Source organism: Cervus canadensis, chromosome 28, assembly GCF_019320065.1.
Source record: "Cervus canadensis isolate Bull #8, Minnesota chromosome 28, ASM1932006v1, whole genome shotgun sequence".
Lineage (NCBI taxonomy): Eukaryota > Metazoa > Chordata > Mammalia > Artiodactyla > Cervidae > Cervus > Cervus canadensis.
The window spans coordinates 30600231-30625806 of record NC_057413.1 but is presented as its reverse complement, the minus strand read 5'-3'; the positions used below and the strand labels follow the sequence as shown (position 1 = coordinate 30625806).

Below are 25576 nucleotides of genomic sequence, written 5' to 3'. Positions count from 1 at the left end.
AGCGCTGGGACCACATCCATAGACAGAAAGTAGACTTAAATGCATTTAGAGGAGAGTGACAAGGCAGCAGGGCCTGGAGGGGGTGACCCTCAAACTATGGAGCAGGAGAGCAGGTGATGAAACAGAAACGAGAGCAGATGGAAAGTCTTGGGTCCCCATGACAGCTCACTCGTTCATTGTGACTCTGATCAGTTGACCCATATTCAAGGTGTGACAATTCCAGGGGAACGAATTCTAACCCTACACAAAGATTTCCCTAATATCAATAGCTTGATGTTCAAGAGGGCTTGTTTCCATGGTTACTGAAGTTGTAGAAGGTGAGGGACCTGGTCAGGATATCGTAGAGATGGTTCGGTCATTGCATAGTGTACAAACCCTACCATTTATCTTAAGTTCCTATAAAGTTCGAAACCATGTATCGTTATGCAAAGGTGTGACCCTTCAGCTGTTCTGAGTGAGGGAAAAACTGGAAAAACTTTAAATGGCAACAAAACAGATTCAGGGTTGACCTGGAGAACAAGCCCAGCAATAAGAGGAGAGGTGATCTAGGGTTTCCCATGCCGGCATCTGAAGGAATCCCTGTGGTTCTGTGTGGATTAACCTTGCAGGAGTTCTGCATGAAGGGGGACTGGGTCAGTGGCCCTGAGTAACAGCACTGCCCCCTCCCTACATTCCTTGCCTTTCTGGTTCCTGTCCTTTGATTTCTTTAGCTTTCATCTTCTCTTCCCCTCCTTTCCTCTTTATTTTCCTATACTTTTGTCTTACTTTTTAAAAACATTTTAAAATTTTATATTGGAGTAGGCTTCCCAGGTGGCTCAGTGGTAAAGAATCTGCATGCCAAGCAGAAAAGGTAGGTTTGATCCCTGGGTCAGGAAGATCCCCTGGAGGAGGGCGTGGCAATCCTTTCCAGTGTTCTTGCCTTAGAGAAATCCCGTGGACAGAGGAGCCTGTGGGCTAAGGCCCGTGGGGTCCCAAAAAGAGTCAGACATGACTTAGAGATGAAACAACAACATAGCTGATTAGCAATTTTGTGTTCATTTCAGGTGGACAGCAAAGGTAGTTATCAATACAGATGTATCTATTCTTTTTTCAAATTGTTTTCCCATTTAGGTTCTTACAGACTATTGAGCAGAGTTCCCTGTGCTATATAGTATGTCCTTGTGGGTTATCTATTTTAAATATAGCAGTGTGTATCTGTCAATTTCAAGCTTCTAATTTATCCCTCCCTCCCACCTTTCCCCTGTGGTAACCATAGTTTGTGTTCTATGTCTGGGAGTCTGTTTCTGTTTTGTAAATATGTTCATTTGTATCATTTTTTAAAAGATTCTGCATATAAGTGATATCATATGATATTTGTCTTTCTCTGCCTAACTTACTTCATGTAGTATGCTAATCTCCAGGTCCATTCATGTTGTTGCAAATACCTTTTCGCCTTACTGTTACCGAAGCTTTGGTCTCCTTCCCAGTCCTTGGTCTGCGTACCTGGGAGATGGCTGATACCTTTACATGCTTTCCAGCTGTAAAAAAGAAAAGCCAACTTTTACTGAGAGGAAACACTAATGATTATCTAAAGCAGTGATTCTCAATGTTGGCTGGATATCAGAAGCAACTGGGAAGCTTGCAAAAAAATGTTGCTCCACCCCTGCCGTCCCCCGATGTTTTAATTGCGTTGGTCTGCACTGTGACTTGGGTTTGGGGAGATGCTTAGGCTCTCTAGGTGGTTCTAGCGTAGTCAGGGTTGAGACTCATTCATCTAAGCCTTCCTGAAGTATCTCAGAATGTAAATGTTTGCCTCCAGCTACCCTATCTGATGTATTCCCACCTCTTCCCTGGGTCAGCCAGGATGCTCTCAGGAGAGGGGTCTGACTCTTCCAATCTCTTTCAGCCTAGTTTCACTCCTTTACATGTGTCTGGTATTTATCCATTCAGCTACCACAGGGAAGCTCTGCTGTTTGGTGGTGGTATAGAAAATGATTTCCCCCCATCCTTCTCTTTGTGTCTTTATATGCTAGATAAGTCAGGATAATACCCAGAATTTCATTATTAGCTTGTTGATTGTCCGAATCAGTGGTTTTCTAGGCTGGCTGCACCTCATAAACACCTAGAGAGCTTGTAAATGATACCACTGTCCAGGTTTCACTCAAGAAATTAAACTAGAAAGTCAGAGTAGAGCCGATTTATTATTATACTTTTTAAGCTCCCCAGGGATTCTAATGTACTGTTAATGTTAAGAATCACTGGTCTGTTGGACTTCCCTGGTGGGTCAGTGGCTAAGACTCCACATTCCCCCAATGAAGGCGGCCTGTGTTTGATCCCTGGTTAGGGAACTAGATCCCACATGCCGTATCTAAGACCTGGCACAGCTAAATAAAAGAAAAATAAGTGTGAAAAAAAGAGAATCACTTTTTTGGGTCCTAGGCAAATTTGTTTTTACCTTTTTATGTCCTTCCTTCACTCTGCCACCAGCTGTAGCCTTTGTAAGTTGGTATTTTAGCCCTAATCAGAGGAAGTAGGCTATTACCTGTCTCCTCCTCTCCTATCTGTAGGTCTCTGACTTCTAGGTCACCATATCCTACAGTCCAGATTTAAGTGTTTCTCCTTGGGCTACCTGCAGTCCCAGCTCCCCTAAACTAAAATAATAAACATACTTGTTTGTGTTCATTTTATATCCTATGTGATGAATTAATCTATGTTCTGCTGCTGCTGCTAAGTCACTTTAGTCGTGTCCGACTCTGTGAGACCCCATCCCTGGGATTCTCCAGGCAAGAACACTGGAGTGGGTTGCCATTTCCTTCTCCAATGCATGAAAGTGAAAAGTGAAAGTGAAGTTGCTCAATCATGTCCGACTCTTGGCGACCCCATGGACTGCAGCCTACCAGGCTCCTCCATCCATGGGATTTTCCAGGCAAGAGTACTGGAGTGGGGTGCCATGTTCACATGGTGATAATTCCACCAACAAGATGATATTTCCAATCCACAACATGTATCTGAAGCACAAGGATAATTTAGCACAAGGAGTTGATGATACTGTTGAGAATTTCAGTAGCTGAGAAGGAGCTGTTTGAAAATAAGATCATCTATACCATTTTTTAGATTCCACATATATGTGTTAATACTGACATGTGTTTTTCTCTTTCTGACTTACTTCACTCTGTTTGACAGCCTCTAGGTATATAGCTCAGGGGACTCTCTATTCAGTGTTCTGTGGTGACCGAAATGGGAAGGAAATAAAGAAAAGAGGGGATATTTGTATCTGTGCAGATTCGCTGTCCTGTACAGTAGAAACTAATAAAATATTGCCAAGCAACTATATTCCAATAAAAGTTAATTGAAGAAGTGGAGTCGTTTGAAGACTAGGGGTCACTTTCCTGTTTCACTCTCTCCACGCCAGTCAACTGCCTTCTCCCCACCTCTGTCTCAAACTAGAGGCTTCAGGAGAAGGATCCAAGCCAGGGAGGAGGAGAGTCTCTCACACCAGCCTATTCGCATGTTGTCAATGGTTCTAAAATAAAAAAGGACAGGGAGGAGGTGAAGGCAAGAAATAAACTGCTGTAGGTCACAATTCTACATGTGCTTTTTTAAAAAATTGAGATGGAATTGATTTACAATATCATGTTAGTTTCAGGTGTATAGCATAGTGATTTAATGTTTTTATAGATTATACTCCATTTAAAGTGATTACCAAATATTGGCTCTATATCCCATGCTGTACGGTATATCTTTGCAGCTTATTTATTTTATGCATAGTAGTTTGTACCTCTTAATCCTCTACTCCTAGTCTACCCCTCTCCCCACTGGTAACTAATAGTTTGTTCTCTATATCTGTGAGTCGGCTTCTTTTTCTGTTCACTGGTTTGTTTTATTTTTTTTAGATTCCACATATAAGTGATAGCATCCAGGGTTTGTGTTTGTCTGACATGTTTTAGTAAGCACAATACTGGGCTTAATGAAATAATTCTCCATGTGCTTTGAATAACTGTGATCATATTAATGACTGAATAATTGAAAAGACTGCTGGTGACAAGTCCACTATCCTGTGTCTTCCTCAGAATGTTTCTTCTGATTTCTCTCGTCACCCCACCAAAGGGCCAAGCTAGTAAGCCAGGCTATACTCCTAACTTGGGAGGTGAGGTGAGTACCCAGCAAAGGGGACCCCATATACATGGCCTGTATGTGACATTTCTTGAAAAAAAAAAAAAAAATCTCAATTTGATTCATTCTAATCAGAAATGATGTTTTCTTGATTGAAATGATTCTTCTCAGGCAATCTACTCCCACCTAGCTCTGGTTGGAGATATATTCACACTTCTAATTCTTGGATGTCTGAAATTGTTATTGACCCTGTAAAACAGTCAGGCTTGTCTGGGGCGGGGGGCGGGGGGTGCCTTCTAAATCAACAGGAGTATCTGAGAGGGGAGTGAGCAGAGGGACCCGTGGTCCCAGCTGCTCCCTTTCCCCCTCTTTTTATTTCCCATCCCCAGGACATCCTCCATGATATCAACAACATCCCCACATTTCCTACTGTCACCCTCTCTTCCCCAGTGTTAAAAGATCAAGGCATTATGATACACACTGTCTGTGGGAGGCCCTCGGAGATAATGCAGAAGTTAGTTTCCATTTGCAGGAGGGTCAGAGACAGAAACAAAGGCAAGGGAGGCACAGGGGAGACATACAGACAGACAGGGATTCTTAGTGACATGTGGCGGCAGCTCAGAGCTGGAAGAGCAAACAGACATGAAGCCAGGACTTCCAATCCTCTGTCTCCGTGTCCCTCTAGATCTAGAGACCGAAGACCAGGCAGAGAGATGGAGACATCTACAGCAGGACCCCTACTTTCACGCTGAGACAAAGAGGTACAGAGAGAGGCTGAGAAATGCAGAGAGAGACATAGAGAAATCCAGAAAGAAACACAGACAGCAACACACACAGAGACTCACACAGACACACGTAGATTGCCCAAGAAAGAAATGTAGAAAGAGCCTGCCTCCCTGATCCCAGGACATCAGGGCTCTAGTAGCCAGTGTGGCTGAGACCTTCTGCAGCAACCCAGGGCCTTGGTCAAAAAAGAGGTCTTTCCCAAGAGGAAAGGGCATGGTCCAACTTGGAGACAGACAAGTTCTGTAACAGCTTTTGCAGGCAAGAGAACAAAGCTGATTCCTGGATTCCCAAGGGACTTAAAGGGAAGCGAGTCTTCATTTGCCAAGGGGGCTCTACCCAAAGGGGCTTCTTGTTCAAGAAAGAGTCAATCCATGATGCCGTTGTCATGATGCTTTTAGATGTTGCTGCTTGCATGTTAAAGCTGTGATTGTCTGTTCTTGACCAGGTCATACATTTCAGGAGTGGCAGAGACCCCAGGAGAAATGTCCTGATTCGTGTCTTCTTGCCTCCGAAGAGTATGAAGGAAGCCTCCCTCTTGGTGGTGCTGACGGAGGAGGGCGTGAAGAGAGGATGGAAGGCCCCTCTGTCTAAGCTGTTCTGTGTTGCTGACGTTTTCCCCATCCACCTTCTACATATATATACCATGCTGGGTATCCAACAGCAGACAGCAGAATCCTGGTCTTGCCGGGGTCTCCAGCCTCGTGCTGTTGGAATCAGGAAGAGAGCGCTGGCCTGTCTTGGCAGTGGTGGCCAGGGATGTCACCCAGCTGGATTCTATGGGTGGCTGAGGGAGGGCCCTCAGGCATAGTCACCAATGTTGGGCCGACTCTAAGTAGGTCATTGTTCTTTGGACAAAAGAAATTCAAGGGCCAGTATGTTCCACCCCTCCACCTTTAAATTGATTGTATGGTCAGCCTAGCGTGGGCTTAGATACAACTTCTTTGGCCGTGAACCAAGCAAAACCACAGAGCTTTGGAACCAGAAAGGTGTTTAAGTTAAGGAAACTGAAGCTGCAGTGACAAGTAACAGCTAATAGAGGTTTAAGCCAGAGGTAAAAACCCAAGACTATTGATTCCTAGCCCTGGACTTTCTCCTCAAGACCACGGGGCCACCGAGGGTCTCCCTGTCTACTCTGACTATGTAAGAGGTGCTTGCATGCTAAGTTGCTTCAGTGGTGTCTGACTCTTTATCACCCTATGGACTGTAGCCTGCCAGGCTCCTCTGTCCATGGGCTTCTCCAGGCAAGAATACTGGAGTGGGTTGCCATACCCTTCTCCAGGGGATCTGCAAGACCCAGGAATCGAACCCATGTCTCCTGTGTCTCCTGCATTGGCAGGTGGGTTCTTCACCACTAGCGCCACCTGGGAAGCCCATGTAAGATGAACCCCCACCGAACAATATGGTGTTTTGAAACCGGGGATGAGGAAGGAGAAATATTATATTTCAAGTAGAGAGCTACTGATTTTCTTACCTTGTATGTAAACAAATTCAATGTTCAAATCAGGAACCACCTGATAGGAGAACAGTATTAGAGATAAAAATCCTTCTAGGAAAAAAAAAAAAAAGGTCCTTTTTAAAGCAAGCACACAGTCCGATGCAGCAGGAAAAAAAAATTAGTGAATAAAGGACAAGAGGCAATGAGTAGCCCTTAGTTATCTCCCCAAGAAGTCAGTATTGGGACTTTCCTGGTGGCCCAGTGGTTAAGACTCTAAGCTCCTTATGCAGGGGGGCTGAGGTTTGATCCATGGTCAGGGAACTAGATCCCACATGCTGCAACTAAGAGCCCGCATCCTGCAACTGAGATCCTGCACAGCCAAATAAATAAATGATTTTTTAAAGTTATATACAAAAGAAGCCAGTATTAATGATGTTACATTACAAATGGAAAAGGGTGACTCACTTTGTGAATGAGGGGTGTCATGTTTTTTTTTTTTTTACCACAGAAAACTGTAGTAAAACTTTTTTATTCTCTCTCTTTTTTTTACTATAGAAAATTTCCTCTAAGTAGGAATGTTTAAGAAAGCAAAAATATAATAATCAGAAGGTAGAAAAATATACCAACCGGGAGAATGAGTCATCTTCTAAGTGGTATTGTTCATCTTGGGACAACAATTGCACCCTTTGCAAGCAAGGTCAGAAAGAAGCTTCAATTTGACATTTCCCAGTGTCTCTGTAGGGTCTCTTCAAGGGAAGAGCATGGAGCAGACACAGTCCTGGTTTTCCCGATGCAGAGACTTCCATATGAAGAAAGGTCACTTACCCCAAATCAACATGTTGAAGGAAGGACGCAATGTCATGGAGTTAGATGGTTTTAGGATTTATAATTCTGAAAAAAAACTTTAGAACAGACTGAGTCCAACGGCCTCAATTTACAGATGGAATGTCTGAGCATGAGAGAGACAGGTTGAGAGACAGAGAGACTGGCCTTTCATCTGTATTGTGAATTTGGCAACCACGTCTCATGTGAAAGCACCCTCTGCTCCGATGCACTCACTCCCTAAGAGAGGAGGTGCAAAAGACTCTATGTTGGGGTTGTTATTCATTAAGAAAGCCTCATGAAGGACTTCCCTGGTGGTCCAGTGGCTAACACTCAGCGCTGCCAGTGCAGGGGTGAAGGTCAGACCCCTGGCAGGGAAACTAAGATCCCACCTGCTGCGTGGTGTGACCTAAAGATAAAAAATAATTGAATAAAAGCTCATGGATGCTAACAGAGAAACCCCACAATCATTTGATGATCCCTTGGAGAAGTCCACCCTCCCTCTTGCGGCCCACACTTCAGTCTGTCCCATCCTGAAAGGTGACAAAGAACGGCATGGATCAGGCTGACCGTGGAAGACCCAGGGTGGAGATACGTGGAACGCCCCGTTCACATCTCACCAAGGAAGTGACTTGGCCAGGTGGCTCAAGGAGAAACTGGTGCTAGTGGTGTCTAAGGCAGATTCTTGGGCAGAGCACTTAGTACTTGATAATCCTTGGGGCAGTTATTTAAATTCCTGGGACATTGATTTTCCCAACCAGAAATTGAGAATAATGGCACTTGCCCTATAGGGCTATTGGAAAGATTAAATGAACAAATGTAGATAAAATACTGAGAATAAGACTTGGCAAATAATAATTGGCATTAAAATGTAAGCTGTTTGTAATAGAGTACCTATGAATTCATGTATGTGCATGAGTGTGGATGAGACACTCTCATAAGAGTTGGTTCATTGACATCTAATTTCTTCTCTTTTTAAAGAAAATTTTTTGGCTGTGAAGCATGTGGGATCTCAGTTCTCTGATCAGGGATCAAACCTGTGCCCCCTGCTTCAGAAATGTGGACCACCAGGGAAGTCTTGGTTCACTGGCATCTAGATGAAAGTGTTGAACATTGGATTCAGTTTCTTTCATCAGGGTGATTAGCCAGCAAAATCTACTGAAGGATCTTTTCACTCAGTGTTTACAGAATTGTGATACTTGGTATCCTGCCCTGGGAGGAGTATATTTCAGAGACTATACACGTATCCAGGGCCTTCTGTGTCCGAACTGTGCATCACTTTTTGCCTTCCCTGTAAAGCCTTCCCTGATCAGTCCAACCAGAAGTGCTATTCTCTCCACTGATTTCCTGCAATATGTATATCTGGCCCATTCACTGTTGAGTCAGTATTTATTATGTAGTATTATTTACTTTTAGCCCTCTTGTGTGCCTATATTTTCTTTCCCAGATAAGACCATAAACATTTGGAGACAGATTTACCCTTGTTACTCGATAAGTCACTTGCTTTGTATGTCCAAAGAGCAGAACAAGGTGCTTTGTACATAAAATATGTTTAATAAAGTCCTGTGATTATACAACCAAAAGTTTGATGATACTGATTTTTCAAAATTTCCAAATGACACGGTACTTAACTAATGACCTAAATGGAATGACCTATTTCCACAGGCATGGTCTCCTTGAGCCTCATGAGTACAACAGACATAATAAAACTCCTTTCACTTATTTCTTCTTCATGTCTACATCTCCCCTGGTAATAGTCAAATGGAAGTTTGCAACAGTCATATGGAGGAGCCAGGAAGGTAGGTTAATGGGAGGGGCTAGAATCAGGAGGTGTGGGACCATTTGGGGGTGACAAGGACAATCCAGCTGGCCACCCTGTCCCAAGTCAGACCAAGGGAAGTTTCCCACAGGCGAAATTCTCCATCTCAATTCCCCATGGATGTGCACCAAGGTAGAGGCTCAGTAAGAACTCCTTGGATCAGTCGTTAAAAAATAAACCAAAGATATTTTTGGTGTTAAGGCAGGGATTGGATCATGTCCTAGCCAGTGTGTTCCAAGTTTAACGTCAGTGCAGGCAAAAACAGGATCGCCTTTTAACAATTTAACATCGACAACAACAGTGGCACAATCTTGCATTTACCACCCGCCTGCCTGAGTTCTCATTACCCCAGTGCAGTAGGTGCAACCGTCTCATGTGATTATCCGAGATAAAGAGGAGGAAGGAAAGGACAAACAACTGACTCATTTTAATGGATTTGCTTCAGACGAGAGGAACCTGTAATTTCTCTTAGGCGTGTTTGACCGACCCACTGAGGAGTGAATCACAGACTTACACAAGCCTCGAAACCCAGGGCAGGCTTACCGTTCTCACATCGGCGTCTCACCAAGGCTGGTGAGCACCAGGGCCTCCTCGGCTTCCTTTCAATCATGGACAAGACAGATCACAGCCGCTGACAGGATCGTGGGGGGGTGCCAGGGCGGACACAGTGATGGTGGGGCACCCTGGGGGGGAGCCCAGCGCCGACCCCCTGCTGGGCTGCGGGCTTTCCTGGATGCCGTGAGTACACACGCCACACCAGCACCTTTTCCTGCTGAAGACAGGACTGTTGTTAGACGTATCCCAGAGTGGGGAAGATGTGTGATTTATGATGGTATTTTCTGGAATGCTTGACTCTGCAGGAAACTTCCCTCCTATTATTTAGAGATTGGCTAACTCAGGTCTGGAGTATTTCCTCCATCTCTTTTACATTGGTTTCTCTTTAAAAAGTCATTTGTCATTTGCTCTAAATTGCTCACTCCTAGGGCTGAAAATGGCAATTAAATCCTCTATTTTCCAATAGTCCCCCTTGCTTGATAATTGGATGAGAAAACTAGCTTTCAATTCCCTTATTTAGGCTGAGTGTAAAGCTAGATGTTTTCTTTCTTTCTTCTTCTTCTTCTTCTTTTTTTTTTTTTTTAATGAAGCGTGCTTTAGTAGTTTCTTCTTTTAGTGGGACTGACAAATCTGCCCTTAAAGGGGAAACATTTCCTCCACTTAACCGCTGAAACCTTTTTCAAAGGCATCTCCCCCTCATTTTGTGACCAATACTATGTCATTTGATGGCATATATTCCTTATACTTTGAGGACAATTCTGGGACCTCTAAAGTGTGCATCTTAAGACGCTATTTTTTTTTTTTCTTAAGTGTCAACCCTCCAGGGAACTTTCTTCATGAAGCAGGGAAATTGCCTGTCTTATCAATTTCTTTAACATCATATAAGTATCAAGATAGTTGGTGAGATGCTGGAAGATTTCCAACTCTGAGATGATGTGATTATTCAGACTTATCAGAATTTGAATCCAGACTGCAATTTTCAGAGAAGATGCTCAACTACAAAGACCCTGGCTGGACGCCATCTAAAATAACTTAGGATGAGATGTTTCTGATTCTAGCAAATCTTTTGGATCTTTTTCTTCCCCCAAGGCTCCCTATGAATCAACTCATCCATGGCAAGGGAGAACCTGTAAGAGAGACTGAATACATTCTATTATCGAGGCCAAGAAACGCACAAATAACTTGCCATCTGGTTATTTAATCAGAGTTTTAATTACACTAGTGGGATAGACAGGAGATTAAGCTGAGGGCAGCATACCTACACACACACACCAAAATGTGGGTCACTGAACTCTTTGAGTTCCTCAGCCTCCAGTTACCCTTTCTGGATTGATCCTTCCCACCAGTGACTGGCTGAGGAGTATGCGGTGAGGTGCCAGCTAGAAGGTTTGAAAATGAGCTTTCTGTCCCTCTCATCCTGGGGTGAAGTTCAGTGGAGTGCAATGCCTTGGGAAAGTGTCCAGGGAGTTTACAAGCATTCTCAGGCAGCTCACCTCAGAGCGTTTCGCATGAAGAGGTTTGAGAGATCACACATTTCCTTGCATTCCTCCCTGCCTGACTGCACTTACAGTTCCCAGGTTGCACTTCCTATTATTTTCTTGGCGAGTCCTGATGCCAGCCCTCGCTCAGCATGTTCAGACAGGTGGGGAGCGCCTGAGTCTGTGTGAGTCACCTGCTCCAAGACCGTCTAGCATCTAGTATCAGAAACAGTTCCAGGACCCATGAAGGCTAACTGTATTTTTGAATTCCAACTCATTCAGAAACTCAGTTCCAGGTACAAGGAAGGTGGGACAGTTAGAAGATGGTGTTCATAGCCAGCATCTTCTATGTGTGTCCAGGGAGACAGTATTTTGTGATTCCCGACTTTATGGCCACAGTGGAAAGACATTTGCAGTCATGCCTGTGGAAGACATCACTAATCTGACAGCACATACTTTCCTACTGAAACTACATGAGACCTCAAAATCTTTTTTTACATAAAGCTCCACGTAGTATAGCAAAGAGGAGGTCCATTAGACTGGGTGCATTTCAACTTACATTACCAGGTTCCAAGTTTATCCAAGGGAAGCTTGGCGTGCTGCTTTCCATGCGGTCACAAAGAGTCACACACGACTGAGCGACTGAACTGAACTGAAGTTTACCTAGCATTGCAAATATGCTCATCTGTTCCCCTAAGATAGGAAAGTTGTCCTGTGATTTTATTTTTAAATTAATCATTTAATTAATTAATTTTTGCTGGGGTATAATTGCTTTGGCAGGCTTGCACAATGGCTCAACAGGTAAAGAATTTGCCTGCAATGCAGGAGACTCAGGAGATGAGGGTTCTATCCCTGGGTCGGAAAGATCCTCTGGACAGGGAAATGGCAACCTACTCCAGTATTCTTGCCTGCAAAGTCCCAATGACAGAGGAGCCTGGAGGGATACAGTCCAAAGGGTCGCAAAGAGCCAGGCATGACTGAGCAACTGAGTGCATATAATTGCTTGACAATGTTATGCTAGTTTCTGCTGTACAATGAATTGAATTGTACCACAGAATTGATGTATGTATCAATTATATATATATAATATATATATCCCCTCCTTCTTGGACCTTCCTTCCACCTGGGGAGAATGGTTCTGTGGTTTTAAAACAAAAGCATCAGAAGCTGGCATTATTCACTCCTTTATTCATTTCTCCAACAAATATTTACTGAGTCTATTATACACTTTATGCTTTGCTGGATGCTGGGGACAGAGAAATGTCCTTCTATGTTTACCTCCTAACTAATGATAACCTGAGTTTCCCACAGGTGCAATCTACTTTCTCTAGGGTTCTGGGGCTAAAAGCGTTAAGCCCAGTGCTGTGCTGACCCCATGGCCTTAGGGCTCAGAGCGCAGGCAGTGAATGGTGTGCGAGATGCCAGTGGCATTGAATTCTCCAGCAAGTTAAATCCTGAGATGAGGTCCCTCTGGGACTTTTGAGTGCAGCTGTATTTTCCTTTAAGCCTCTGAAGGCTGCAAACACTATATTCTCTCTCTCTCCGAAGTAATCACCATGTTAGAGCAGGGAGCCTGGCTTCCATTCAGCCACCTAGAATTGCTGCTTATTATAAAGCGAAAAGCAAAAGGAGGTGATTCACACCTTTATGAGGATGCACAGAGAGGTGGGTTTTGGGATTAAGGAGGAATAATTGGAAATTTTCTAGTTCCTGAGAAGCTACCATTTCAGATTGATTGCTTGCTGGTTTTTTTTTTTTTGTTAGTTTTATTTTTTGAAGATTTTTTTGATGTGGACCATTTTTAAAGTCTTTATTGAATTTGTTACAACACTGTTTCTGTATTTTGTTTGGTTTTTTGGCCAAGAGGCATGTGGGATCTTAGGTCCCCGGCCAGGGATCAAACCTGCACACCCTACTCTGGAAGGTGAGATTTTAACCACTGGACCCTCAGGGAAGTCCCCTGGTTGTTGCTTTTATCTCTGAAATAAATCTTCTTCTGGATACTTTGGGACAAAATGTGGAGTTGTGCCGGGGTCCAGCCCCAGCAGGATCCAGGGGAACCCTCAGGATGAACGGCGTCGGTGAATGAGAGAGAGAGTGAGACAAAGCTCGGGGCTAAGTCTGAAGTTTATTTTTGCACTGCCCCTTTATACCCTTAAGAACATCTTTTGGGGGAAGTGCATATTGCTTACATACAGGTCATCTCAAAACATTTACAGCAACTTGACCTTCAACAGAAACAGGACGTCACCCACATACTTTTTCGTTCACAAGAGTCTTTCTTATCATTTGGCCTTCAGGCCTGCTAACATTTTATGGCTTGCACCTGGTGTGGCTTAAGCAACTTCAGTAGCTGACCCTGTTTTTCTTATAATTAATCTATTTCCTTTCTAATAAGCGTCATCTTTATGGGAACTAGATAGGATTATATTTTTACAGAACAGAAATGCGAAGGACTGCAGAAACAGCAGATATGGCACAAAACAGGCTCTTAGTCTAAAAGTTAACCACCTGCAAGAAGTCGCCAGCTAATCTCTATCTAAAGTGTTTTTTGTTAGGCACATTTGTGGCTATCATATTTGTGGAGCTTTTTTCACCCCATGAAGGGGCCTGTGCTTAATAGTTTTTGTTAGCGTACTGTGCTTAGGATGTTTGGAACAATCAAGAGCATTTTGTGCAATGAGAGCACATATTTATCAAACAAGCCAGAATGCCAGCAAAAGGGTTTGAATTGAAGCATTTTCTTCATCTCTGGTCCCTTCATAGGGTACCAGCGTCCAGAAGATTTATTAATTAGGGTTTTAAGTTGGTCCTCATTCAGTGAAAGAGGAGCAGGAGAGCTCTCAGCAGGCAACACAAGAATCTGCAGCAGGGCAAACAAGAGCAACAGCAGAAAAGGGGGGAGGATATAGGGTGGGATAGAGGCCGAGGCCAACCTGGAGGGTCCCTTATCCTAGACGGCCTTGCCTGTCAGGTTTTTTCCCCGTGACCTCGTCATGGATGGGGTCCCGGACGGCCTTGCCTGCCCGGTATTTTCTTCATGACCTCGTCACGGGCAGGACCCCCCATAACGGCTCCCGACAGAGTTGCCTTTATTGGGTGACAAGTATAGAAGCTGGAGGGAGTTTCTTTGTAAATCAGATAGCTATTTATTTACCTAATTACCGCAGATGGCCTCTGGTGAGAGTTTTTTGCATCTTTCTTTTCCTCTTCTTTATCCTTCATTTCTGACACTGTCTTGCCCTTCCGTGTGGTCATCCCAAACGTCTGCCTGCCCCGTACCTGTGCCTGCCTCCCCTCCCTCTTTACTCCGAGCATCATCTCGAGTTTCAGGATAATTCTGGCTTATTTCATGGACTAAAGATGACCCCTACACTGCCTCCTTCTTTCAGGGTGTGCTAACACCAGGACTATCACCCTCTGCTGGGCTACTTTGCATCACAATTTGAGTGAATTGAAGGAATTAGGACAGGACTAGCATGGGGTGAGTTCTTGCCTGGAGAATCCCAGGGATGGGGTCGCACAGAGTCGGACACGACTGAAATGACTTAGCAGTTAGCAGCATGGGGTGAAGTGAAGTAATTCAGTCGTGTCCGATTCTTTGGGACTCCATGGACTGTAGCTGGCCAGGCTCCTCCATCCATTGGATTTTCCAGGCATGAATACTGGAGTGGGTTGCCATTTCCTTCTCCAGGGGATCTTCCCAACCCAGGGATTGAACCGGGGTCTCCCGTGTTACAGGCAGACCCCTTAACATCTGAGCCACCAGGGAAGTCCCTGGTGGTAGCATGGGGTAGGGGCCTGACAAAGGCATGGGAAGCCCAAATCTGGGGAGATCAATGTGTTCCCAAATAGCATACTGTCTTTGGACCGCAGCTTTCAATGCACCCAAGGCACATTTGATGATGGAGTAAATTTGGTAAAACCTGGGTGCCAATCTTGTCACTTCAAGAACTCTCGGAACGTTGCTATATGAAAGCATGTGTGTGTGAGGGGTGGGTGGTGGTGGTGCTGGTATGCAGTGTTTCCCAAATGGACCTGACCACGGGCCCCCTTGCTCTTCTATGAGACCAGAATGCCTTGGAAAATCCATTAGACACCAAATTCTGTATTGTTGCCTACTAAGAGTGAAGCAGAGAGATTTCCTGAATTTTAGAACATTTAAGTATATAAAAGTCCTCAGTGTTGTTTTTCTTCCATCCTTTTTGTCTTCACTTTTTGATGCCTGGGACAAATTATTGCCCAACAGCTGGTGGATAATATGCATCAATCCTGTGATAAATATACATGATTGTAGCGCTAGTCTACTTCTGGGCTGGAGCTGGCTTGTGGGGCCTCAAGAGAGTTGACTGTTATGTTTTCAGGAATTAAATTATATAAATATACCCCTCAAAAGAATTTTCTATATTGGTTGCATTTCAACTTGAGATTTGGACCATTAATATGAAACACTGTGAACCCAGAACCTTAAATTCAAAAAAACACTAGAGCTTTCTAATAAGACATGAGTTAGAAATGAGATTCTAGTCCAACCGTGTCATTTCAAAGGTAAGGAAACCAAGGCATGGAGCGCTTGTGAGATTTGCCCAAAGCCATCCAGCAATTCGTGAGAATTAGAAGTCTCCTAGCTTTGGGCTATATCAGTGAAAATCACACTTCCTTGAATTGAAGTGTCTGGGTATTTACAGAGCTTGAAGATGAATTTTGACCTAGCTATCTATCTTTTTCAGTAAAAACTGAAATTGCCATCATTGTTATAGTTATTAGAAAGAAATCATTGACTCAACCAAGTTTCTCAAGAAGAGCTGTTTCCTTAGAAACAAACAAATAAAAAGCTTTCTGGACACACGGGGTGTCAAAATTTATGGTCAGCTAGTGCTGAGTGAGACTTTTAGTGCTGCATATGTGAGAGCTCAGTCATGTCTGACCCTTTGTGACCTCTTGGACTGTAGCCCGCCAGGCTCCTCTGTCCATGGGTTTATACTGACAGGAATACTGGGGTGGGTTGCTGTTTCCTACTCCAGGGGATCTTCCTGATGCAGGAGTCAAACCCGAGTCTCTTGCAGCTTCTGCACTAGCAGGCAGATTTTTTTTTTTTTTTTTAACCACTGAACCATCTGGGAAGGCCCTCTTTTAGTGCCATAGTTCATCAGCTCTAAGATAGGCATTTTTTTCTAACCTTTCAACATTTCTGAAATTGGAATATATTGTACAATTAGTGGCATGTCATGGTTTAATAGGCAAGCTTCTTTTCTTTTCTTTTCTTAGTGAACATGAAAATAATGATGTTGCTTACAATGTTGGATTCAATGAAACATGATAATTTAATTCAGTGTAGCAATGTCAATTTGGGTACTTTCTTGTTTCCATCTTTACATGTTTATCTCTAGTCAAGCATGGACATGAGTATAAACATATGTGCATTTTGGTCCATGTCACTTCTCATATTGCCTTCACTGTTATTTTTTTTTCCTTTTTAGAAGGTATCATTAAGCCCAACCAATGAATCTAAATTAATGAATCACTGAGGATAAGATATGAGTATTAAGCCTCAAGGAGAATCTTACTATATGTAGACATTGTGCTAGGCCTTAGAGAGGCATTTTATTTGTACTTCCAGAAAATTTTCAGCTTGGTATTATACAAACTCAAAGTTTGTTCTAGTTATCAAGGCTTTGTGTGGGTAAGTTGCTCAGTCATGTCCGACTTTTTGCGACCCCATGGACTAACGTAGCCCGCCTGCCTCCTCTGTCCATGGAATTCTCCAGGCAAGAGTACTGCGGTGGGTTTGCTATTCCCTTCTCCAGGGGATCTTCCCAACCCAGGGATTGAACCCAGGTCTCCTTTGTTGCAGGCAGATTCTTCACTGTCTGAGCCAGCAGAGAAGCCCCCATCAAGGCTTTATCAATGATTAATCTAAGAAAACATGTTTCCTCCATTCTTTTCTGTACAATATCAACCTCTGATTATGGATTATGCCGGCAGTGCTTATTATTTTTTAATTCCTCATTCTCAGGGGTCTTAAGCTTTCCCCATTGCTCTGCAGAGCACTCTGGCTTTTGGCCTCAGCCAACATCTGAATTCTGATGGGAGGGATTCCATCCAACTCTTTCTGGTGAGGAGAGAAACAACCCAGTTGGAACTAACCTAAAAACATCTATCCATCTGACTCATCCCCATCAGTCAAACTGGACAAAGATGAGAATGCTATGACTTCTCTTGAGTAATATCATGAAACAGTATCTCCCCAGCATTTGCAGTCACTGAAGGAAATTTATCATATAATTATCATACCTTGTGGTATGTGGGTTGCACATACCAGACAATGATAACATGAATGATTAAGTAGCAAATTAACCTCAAACTAACCAAGAGTGCTTAGTTCAAAATTTGTGCTTCTTATGTGTATGCTTATGATTTCATATTGCATAAATATTTATACCAGTAAAATTTTTCTTAGTTTATATGAATACATAAAATGTATCATTTCATAGTCTTCCACAAAGAGCATAATGATCTACAGAAAATGCCATGGCTATTGGGCTATTTATTCCTTGAACATTTTTTGAAACTGTGGCCTTGGAGGCCCTAGCACTGGTTGGGGAATATTTTTGGATTCCATAAATCACATCACATCACTATGCCAAACCCTTGACTTTCTTCCAGCAAGATTAGCTTTAAGCAGGATTCCTATAATGAAAATAATGAAGAATAAGAGTGGCTTCTCATCTGAAGCCTTAGATAGCAGGCATTAATATTTTTAAATGCCTCCCTTTGGCTTGACTTTGATCATTTGACTGTGCATTTCAAACAATGTTCTCCAGGTAGAGGAGAATTGCACTCACCCATCAGTCCTGTTCTTTGGTTCTTTTCTCCCTGAGAAGTGTACGTGGGGAAGGAGATTGTGATCGAATTGTGAAGAAAAGCAAAGAGAAAGGATCAACATGACCAATTCAGCAGGAGAAGTGAACAATTTTTGACTTGAAAAGGAAAATGAATCTTATAGTCTATATTTCCATTTTTCAGATTGCAGGCTACAATCCATTAGAAGTTTGTGAATTCAATTTAGTGGGTAGCAACCAATTTTGGAGAGAATGTCAGATAGAATAAAGTGGAATACAAGATAAAAATTGTGACTTTATCAGAATGTCTTTCTTGCAGATAGGAAGAATAGTATTTTAACATAAAAGTTTTCAAAACATAAAAATTATTTATTTTTAAATGTTTATATAGACATAGCTTTATACACACATATTTTTGTTGGTACACACTGAGTCACAATGTAAGATCTGTTTATTACTGTGTTATGGTAAAAAATTATTGAAAGCTCAGTTCAGTTCAGTCGCTCAGTCATGTCAGACTCTTCATGACCCCATGGACTGCAGCACACCAGGCTTCCCTGTCCATCACCAACTCACGGAGTTTGCTCAAATTCACGTCCATCACATTGGTGATGCCATCCAACCGTCTCATCCTCTGTTGTCCCCTTTGCCTCCTGCCTTCAATCTTTCCCAGCATCAGAGTCTTTTCTAATGAGTCAGTTCTTTGCATCAGGTGGCCCAAGTATTTGAGTTTCAGCTTCAATATTAGTCCTTTCAATGAATATTCAGGACTGATTTCCTTTAAGATTGACTGCTTGATATCCTTGCAGTCCAAGCGACTCTCAAGAGTCTTCTCCAACACCACAGTTCAAAAGCATCATCTTGAAAGCTACAGGAGAATTATATGTAAACCATACAGTTATTTTAAGACAACTCGTATTGGTTCTTCTGTTACTTCTCTTTGTGAGGATCAGTTAAAAATCTATCCTAAACAATAATGATATTGAAAACTGCCTTCTGCGCCTATCCACCAATTGGTTGCATACATGAAAACATCTTTCTACCCACACTGTAAGATTATGAATTCCACAATTCTATTTCAACACCTATGCAAATCCATTACCAACTTTGCCTGTCATTCTACCATGTTCCCTTTCTCCTGCTCAGACTTGTTCTACAAGATGATGGTGTACATCAAAATATACTTTCCTTTTGTTCATTGGTTAGCAGTTCAAAGACAATTTTAAACTAAAAGACAACTTGGAAGCCTTCCTGTAAATGTCCGTGGATCATCATCTCAGCAGAAGGCACAGTGGAGTTGTGAAAGTCCCTGTTAGTCTTGACTCCAGTCAGGAAGGCTTTGATCCAAGACCCATGAGTTTCATCTGCTTCCTGGTCAGTTTGCCTCGGGAGCCTAAATGGATAAGAGTGAGTGCATCTCCATTAGAGCATAAGGAAATTTACGTTTGCTGCAGACTCAGTGGTTGGTTAGCTGACTAAATATTAGGTTAGTTATGTGGTGTTGTCATCTTCAGCTGGATGCACCCTTGTCTGTTGCAGGTGAAGATCCTCATGTGTGAAAATGAAGTCCCAGGCAACCACGATTTGCTGTTTAATATTATTTCTGGCCACAGAATATTCTCATAGTAGATTCCATATCCGCACAAAAGTAAGTTTGATCAGTTCTTATGTGATCCCATGAGAAATCAATCAGTTCTCTGAGACGATTGATTTATGATAAATAACATGTCATTTCAAAGAAATTTTCAAATGATTACAATGTTACCCTTTCTGATGGCAACTTTCTAAAGAAAGGGACAATGAAAAGTTGAGAGGTGGCTGGGGCTTGTGACAGAGCAGTATTGTCACAGGGTGCAACAGTCTAGTAGAAAAACGACTTTGCAAGCCACGGAGCATGTAGACAGGCAGCTCTTGAGAGGCAGAAGCACTAACTTGGCAGTCCAGCAATTTAGGTTCAAACCTTAAGTTTGTTTGTTAGCCACACAAGTTGCTTCACTTCTCTGGGTCTTAATTTCCTTACCTATAACACGAACAGTGTCTTTTTCTCTTTTAGAGTTTTACAGTCCTTTATAGCTACAAGATGCTTAGTCAGGAAGTCGTGTCTGACCCTTTTGTGACCCCGTGGATTGTAACCTGTTAGGCTCCTCTGTCCATAGGACTTCCAAGGCAAGAATACTGGAATGGATTTCCATTTCCTTCCCCAGGGAATCTTCTCAACCCAGGGATTGAACCCATATCTTCTGCATTGGCAGGCGAATTCTTAACCACCGAACCACCGGGGAGACTCGGGTTTGATCCCTGGGTCAAGAAGCTCCCCCTGGAGAAAGAAATGGCAACCCACTCCAGTATTCTTGCCTGGGAGATCCCATGGACAGAGGAGCTTGGTGGGTTACAGTCTATGGGGTTGCAAAGGAGTTGGACACCCTTAGCAACTAAACAATAGCAACATAGCTACAAAAAAATTTATGATTCTATTATTGCAACCTAGCACTCATTCCTAGTATCTGCTCAGGTCTTTCTCTGTGTATTGGGTGAACCATATTAGTTCCCTATCCTAGCTACAGTTAATACAGCAGAGAAGAGTTTAGTGGTCTAATTGCTGTCACTGTGCTCTCCATGGGTCCTTAAACTTTCCAACAGATGTACCCCATCCCCTGACCTTCAGTACCTAAGTGACCACACCCAGTTTCTAGCCTTCACTGGGGGCAGCATGTTCTCAGTCAGGGCTCACATCCCTTCAGCAAATTCCTGCAATATCAGATGCCGTTTTCTTCCTAGTCCTGAACACATTTTCTCTTCATAGTCACATGGAGTCTCTAAGTTGAGATGAGGGAGTAGGGTCCCACTGTAAAGAAAACCTCTGAGAATTTATGTTTTACAGGATGGAGATAAACTTCAAGGTCCTGAAAGAAAACCCAAGACTGGAAGAATTCAAGGTATGTAGCTACAGAACAGTCTTCTTCCATTTGAAGACTGGGCAGAATAAAGGAAGGGCATGGATATTGCAGATCAATCCCCAGACCACAAGTTTTCACATAGAATAACCATCTCAAATAAGTTCTAAATGTTAAACATCATCAATAGATTTTCTTGTAATTATACTATTACCCACGGCACAGTCAATGAAACAAGTTGGCAGATATTCATACATGTTCTAGAATAGTAGACGAGAGTCCCTTTTAAAACTCAAAAGGGAAATCTGAACTAATGAGCTAACAAGAGGCAGAAGAGTGAAGAGGACAGGATCATTCATTCCTTCATTCAAAGATACTTTCAAGGTTCTCAAAAGTATGTAGCCCTCTGAGGCTGAGCGATCTCTTCAAGTGATGTAATAGGTATCATGTTGGCGAGACTGACAGAGGATAAGATGGTTAGATGGCATCACCAACTTGATGGACATAAGTCTGAGCAAGCTCTGGGAGTTGGTGATGGACAGGGAAGCCTGGAGTGCTGCAGTCCATGGGGCTGCAAAGAGTCAGACATGACTGAGTGACTGAACTGAACTGAACTGGCAAGATTGGTCACTCTAGAGAAGTGAGAGACAAACTATGGAACCATCATGAGAAGTAAGAGTGAAATCCTGTGGCTCTCACCCACATAGATTACTGGGATCTGCACAGTCATGGCCAAGTATATTTCTGGGGGCAAATACAAATATGTACAGATTTGGAACTAAGAAAGGAAAGAGGAGAGAAATGTAGCTAATGTGCATTGAACATTTATGACAACACTGATCTAAGTGCTGTACAAGATGCTGTCTCATTCAATGTTTGTAACAAGACTATGGCATTATCTCCAAACTATATGAATGAGAAAATAAGATGCACTCAGCTTAAGGAAATTGCAACAATGAATACATTTGGGTAGATGTCAAAGAAAGATGCAAAACAACCTGCTTCTATTCTTCTGTCTGAATCATAAATATTGGTCATCAATATCCTTTGGCTCACAGCCAGTAGGGCACTTCACTTTGTATTTATTTCAATACCTCGATAGTTCTCAGTATCATCTACTTCTTCCTACTGCACTGTTGCTATCTGAAGGCAATTCTTCCTGGGAATACTTCAACAGCTGCATCAAGTCAATCCACTCTCCTCATGGGCCAAATTAGGCTGCCACCATTTTTTTGAATAAAGTTTTATTGAAACCCAGCCATGCTCACTCATTCACACATTGTCTTTGATTACCTTTATGCTACTAAGCAGAGCCGAGTATTTGTGACAGAGACCATATGGCCCTCAAAACTGAAATGTCTACTCTCTGGCTAGCTTTGTTGTATTTAGCAAAAACATAGAATGCCTGGTGAAATTTAAATTTCAGATAAGCCTTGAGTAATATTTCAGGGGTTATACATAAATGAAAAATTATACATTGTTCTACTGAACATATTTAGTCGGTTCTCTTTATTCATGGATTCTGTATTTGCATCTTTTCCAAATCAGCAGTCACAGTGCTCTCTGAATCTTTAACAGACATGCACAGAATAACAGAAAAATTGTCAGCCAAGGTGCATGTTCCCAGTTGAATGAGGCGGCACTTGACCTTCCTACTATAAACAAGTGTTTTTTGTGGTCTATGTAGTGTCACGTGTTTTGTGTTTTTTAGTTGGTGATTTTGCTGCTTAAAATGGCCCCCAAATATAGTTCCAAAGCGATGTGTGCTGTGCCTAAGAAGGTTGTGATGTGCCTTATGGGGAAAATATGCTAGATAAGCTTTGTTAATGTGTTGTCACTAGTTATAGTGCCCTTGGCTATGAGTTCAATGTCAGGGAATCAAAAGCATATATTAAATAAGATGTCTTTAAATGGAAACACACAAAACAAGCTTATATATTGATATATTGATTGGCTGGTGAAAATGCGAGTGAAGCTTATAGGCACCTAACCTTGTATTTCTCCTAGAAGCAATGGTTACATATTCAGTAGTTCAGTATTTGTGGCAGTGACTTTATAGACTACAACTGCTGCAAATAATGAGAATTGACTGTATCTGAAAATAAAATCAATATTTAACTGGCATTTAACCTATATTTTATCTGTCAACTCTATTTACCCGGTCCTTTACAGAAAAGTTTACTAACTCCTGCTCCATGCATGGTTAATTATCTTTTATAAATCTAATCATGTTTCCTGGTACCCCTCATATAAGCACAGAATCCAAGGTCTTTCAGGACTTGACCCTGCTTTCCTCCCCACCCTCATCTCTCGCCACTCTCCCCTCAGACACTCTGAACCAGTCTTTATGAATGACCCTCCTTTCCACATGTTCTTCACTCTCTCTAGACATCAGCTTCACAGTCTGCCTGAAAGGTCTTAGTGGTTGGTGGCTGAGAACGCAGTTCAAAGTTGCCTCCTCTGGGAAGCAACCCCCAAGCCCCAGGAAGGAGTTAGATGTCCTTGTAAAAGTGTGGAAATGCTAATCAGGTCTCTCTCTCTCTTCTAAGGAAAATGCCATGGACTTTGCAGCCCTTCTTCTAACTGCAGCCAGCCCTGTGCTCAGCACTTTCATGGAGAAATAGGATTTATCTGTAATGGAAACAAGTGGCAGAAATCAACTGAAACATGTACAAGCCTTTCTGTGGAAACACTCTTTATGGTGATGTATTTGCATATTTGCACTTTATTTGCATATCCTACCAGAAACATTTGAAATGTTTTCTGTTCAGCATGATAATAAGTTTCAGATCTGGACTTGAGAAATTCTACAGAGTGGGTTCAAGTTTGTCTCTTATCATTCCTTCCTCATCCAAACTCTCAACCACTTTATTTCTCTCTCTCAAAATCTTTTCTCAACAACAACAACAAAAAAGGATCTGAAATTCATTCCGAGAGTGATAAACACTTAGAGATTAAAGTCTTAGCTTTAAAAATGGATTTTTATACCTCTTACGCTAATGAATTAAGCAACAGAATGTGTCTAGGGTTAAATTCACTTTAATATCTTTTTCTAATACTTTCAATCACTTGACCAAAGGAAGACAGAGGTGTGTGTTCCAGAAAGGATAAAAATTCAATGAATGAAACAATTCTCAATTAAAATATTTTATTTTGTATCCTTTCACTTAGCCACTGTTTCCTTCTGCCTCCCTTTCATCCTTGTAGAAGCACATTGATTTCTGCGTATCCTAAAATGTCAAGTGTTTTTAGAATAGGAGTATCAATGCAGTCTCTCACTTCAGTTCAGTTCAGTTCAGTCACTCATTCGTGTCCGACTCTTTGCAACCCCATGAATCGTAGCATGCCAGGCCTCCCTGTCCATCAGCAACTCCCAGAGTTTACTCAAACTCATGTCCATTGAATCAGTGATGCCATCCAACCATCTCATCCTCTGACGTCCCCTTCTCTCCTTCCCTCAATCTTTCCCAACATCAGGGTCTTTTTCAATGAGTCAGCCCTTTGCATCACGTGGCCAAAGTATTGGAGTTTCAGCTTCAGCATCAGTCCTTCCAATGAACACCCAGGACTGATCTCCTTTAGGATGGACTGGTTGGATCTCCTTGCAGTCCAAGGGACTCTCAAGAGTCTTCTCCAACACCACAGTTCAAAAGCATCAGTTCTTTGGTGCTCAACTATCTTTATAGGCCAGCTCTCAAATCCACACACTGGAAAAACCAAAGCTTTGACTATATTGACCTTTGTTGGCAAAATAATGTCTCTTCTTTTTAGTATGCTGCCCAGGTTGGTCATAACTTTTCTTCCAAGGAGTAAGCGTCTTTTCATTTCATGGCTGCGATCACCATCTGCAGTGATTTTGGAGCCCCCCAAAATAAAGTCTGCCACTGTTTCCACTGTTTCCCCATCTATTTGCCATGAAGTGATGGGACCAGATGCCATGATCTTAGTTTTCGGAATGTTGAGCTTTAAGCCAATTTTTTTCGCTCTCCTCTTTCATTTAATCAAGAGGCTCTTTAGTTCTGCTTTACTTTCTGCCATAAGGGTGCTGTCATCTGCATATCTGAGGTGATTGATATTTCTCTCGGCAATCTTGATTCCAGCTTGTGCTTCTCCCAGTCCAGCGTTACTCATGATGTACTCTGCATATAAGTTATATAATCAGGGTGACAATATATAGCCTTGACATTCTCCTTTCCCAATTTGGAGCCAGTCCGTTGTTCTATGTCCGGTTCTAATGTTGCTTGTGGATCTGCATACAGATATTGCAGGAGGCAGCTAAGGTGGTCTGGAATTCCCATCTTGTGAAGAATTTTCCACAGTTTGTTGTGATCCACACAGTCAAAGACTTTAACACAGTCAATGAAGCAGATGTTTTGGTGGAATTGTCTCGCTTTTTCTATGATCCAACAGATGTTGGCAATTTGATCTCTGGTTCCTCTACTTTTCTAAAAGCAGCTTGAACATCTGGAAGTTCATGGTTCATGTACTGTTGAAGCCTGGCTTGAAGAATTTTGGGCATTACTTTACTAGCGTGTGAGATGAGTGCAATTGTGTGGTAGTTTGAGCATTCTTTGGGATTGCCTTTCTTTGGGATTGGAATGAAAACTGACCTTTTCCAGTCCTGTGGCCACTGCTGAGTTTTCTAAATTTGCTGGCATATTGAGTGCAGCACTTTCACAGAATCATCTTTTAGGATTTGAAATAGCTCAATAGAAATTCCATCACCTCCACTAGCTTTGTTCGTAGTGATGCTTCCTAAGGCCCACTTGACTTTGCATTCCAGGATGTCTGGCTCTAGGTGAGTGATCACACCATCGTGACTATCTTTGGGTCGTGAAGATCTTTTTTGTATA

General features: G+C 42.4%; 2 protein-coding genes across 6 annotated transcripts in view; both read left to right on the top strand.

Annotated features, from left to right (window-relative positions):
* The window catches only part of ADGRF2 (adhesion G protein-coupled receptor F2), a 36431-nt gene extending 27713 nt beyond the window's left edge, over positions 1-8718 (top strand). For 2 of the 3 annotated variants that reach the window (XM_043449455.1, XM_043449456.1), the window contains 2 exons: positions 4050-4131; positions 5324-8718. In XM_043449455.1, coding sequence (XP_043305390.1) covers positions 4050-4097 — 48 coding nt within the window. In that variant the 3' untranslated portion in view covers positions 4098-4131; positions 5324-8718. The remainder of the gene's footprint in view (positions 1-4049; positions 4132-5323) is intronic. The other variant, XM_043449454.1, reaches the window with a different exon arrangement.
* Positions 8719-9465: 747 nt separating this feature from the next.
* ADGRF4 (adhesion G protein-coupled receptor F4) overlaps positions 9466-25576 on the top strand; it is a 29266-nt gene continuing 13155 nt past the window's right edge. The window contains exons 1-4 of one of the 3 annotated variants that reach the window (XM_043449452.1): positions 9466-9527; positions 19369-19477; positions 20711-20765; positions 23273-23424. In XM_043449452.1, the coding sequence (XP_043305387.1) occupies positions 19391-19477; positions 20711-20765; positions 23273-23424 (294 nt within the window). In that variant the 5' untranslated portion in view covers positions 9466-9527; positions 19369-19390. Of the gene's footprint in view, positions 9693-19043; positions 19237-19368; positions 19478-20710; positions 20766-23272; positions 23425-25576 lie in introns of those variants that run through there. The other 2 variants (XM_043449451.1, XM_043449453.1) reach the window with 2 other exon arrangements.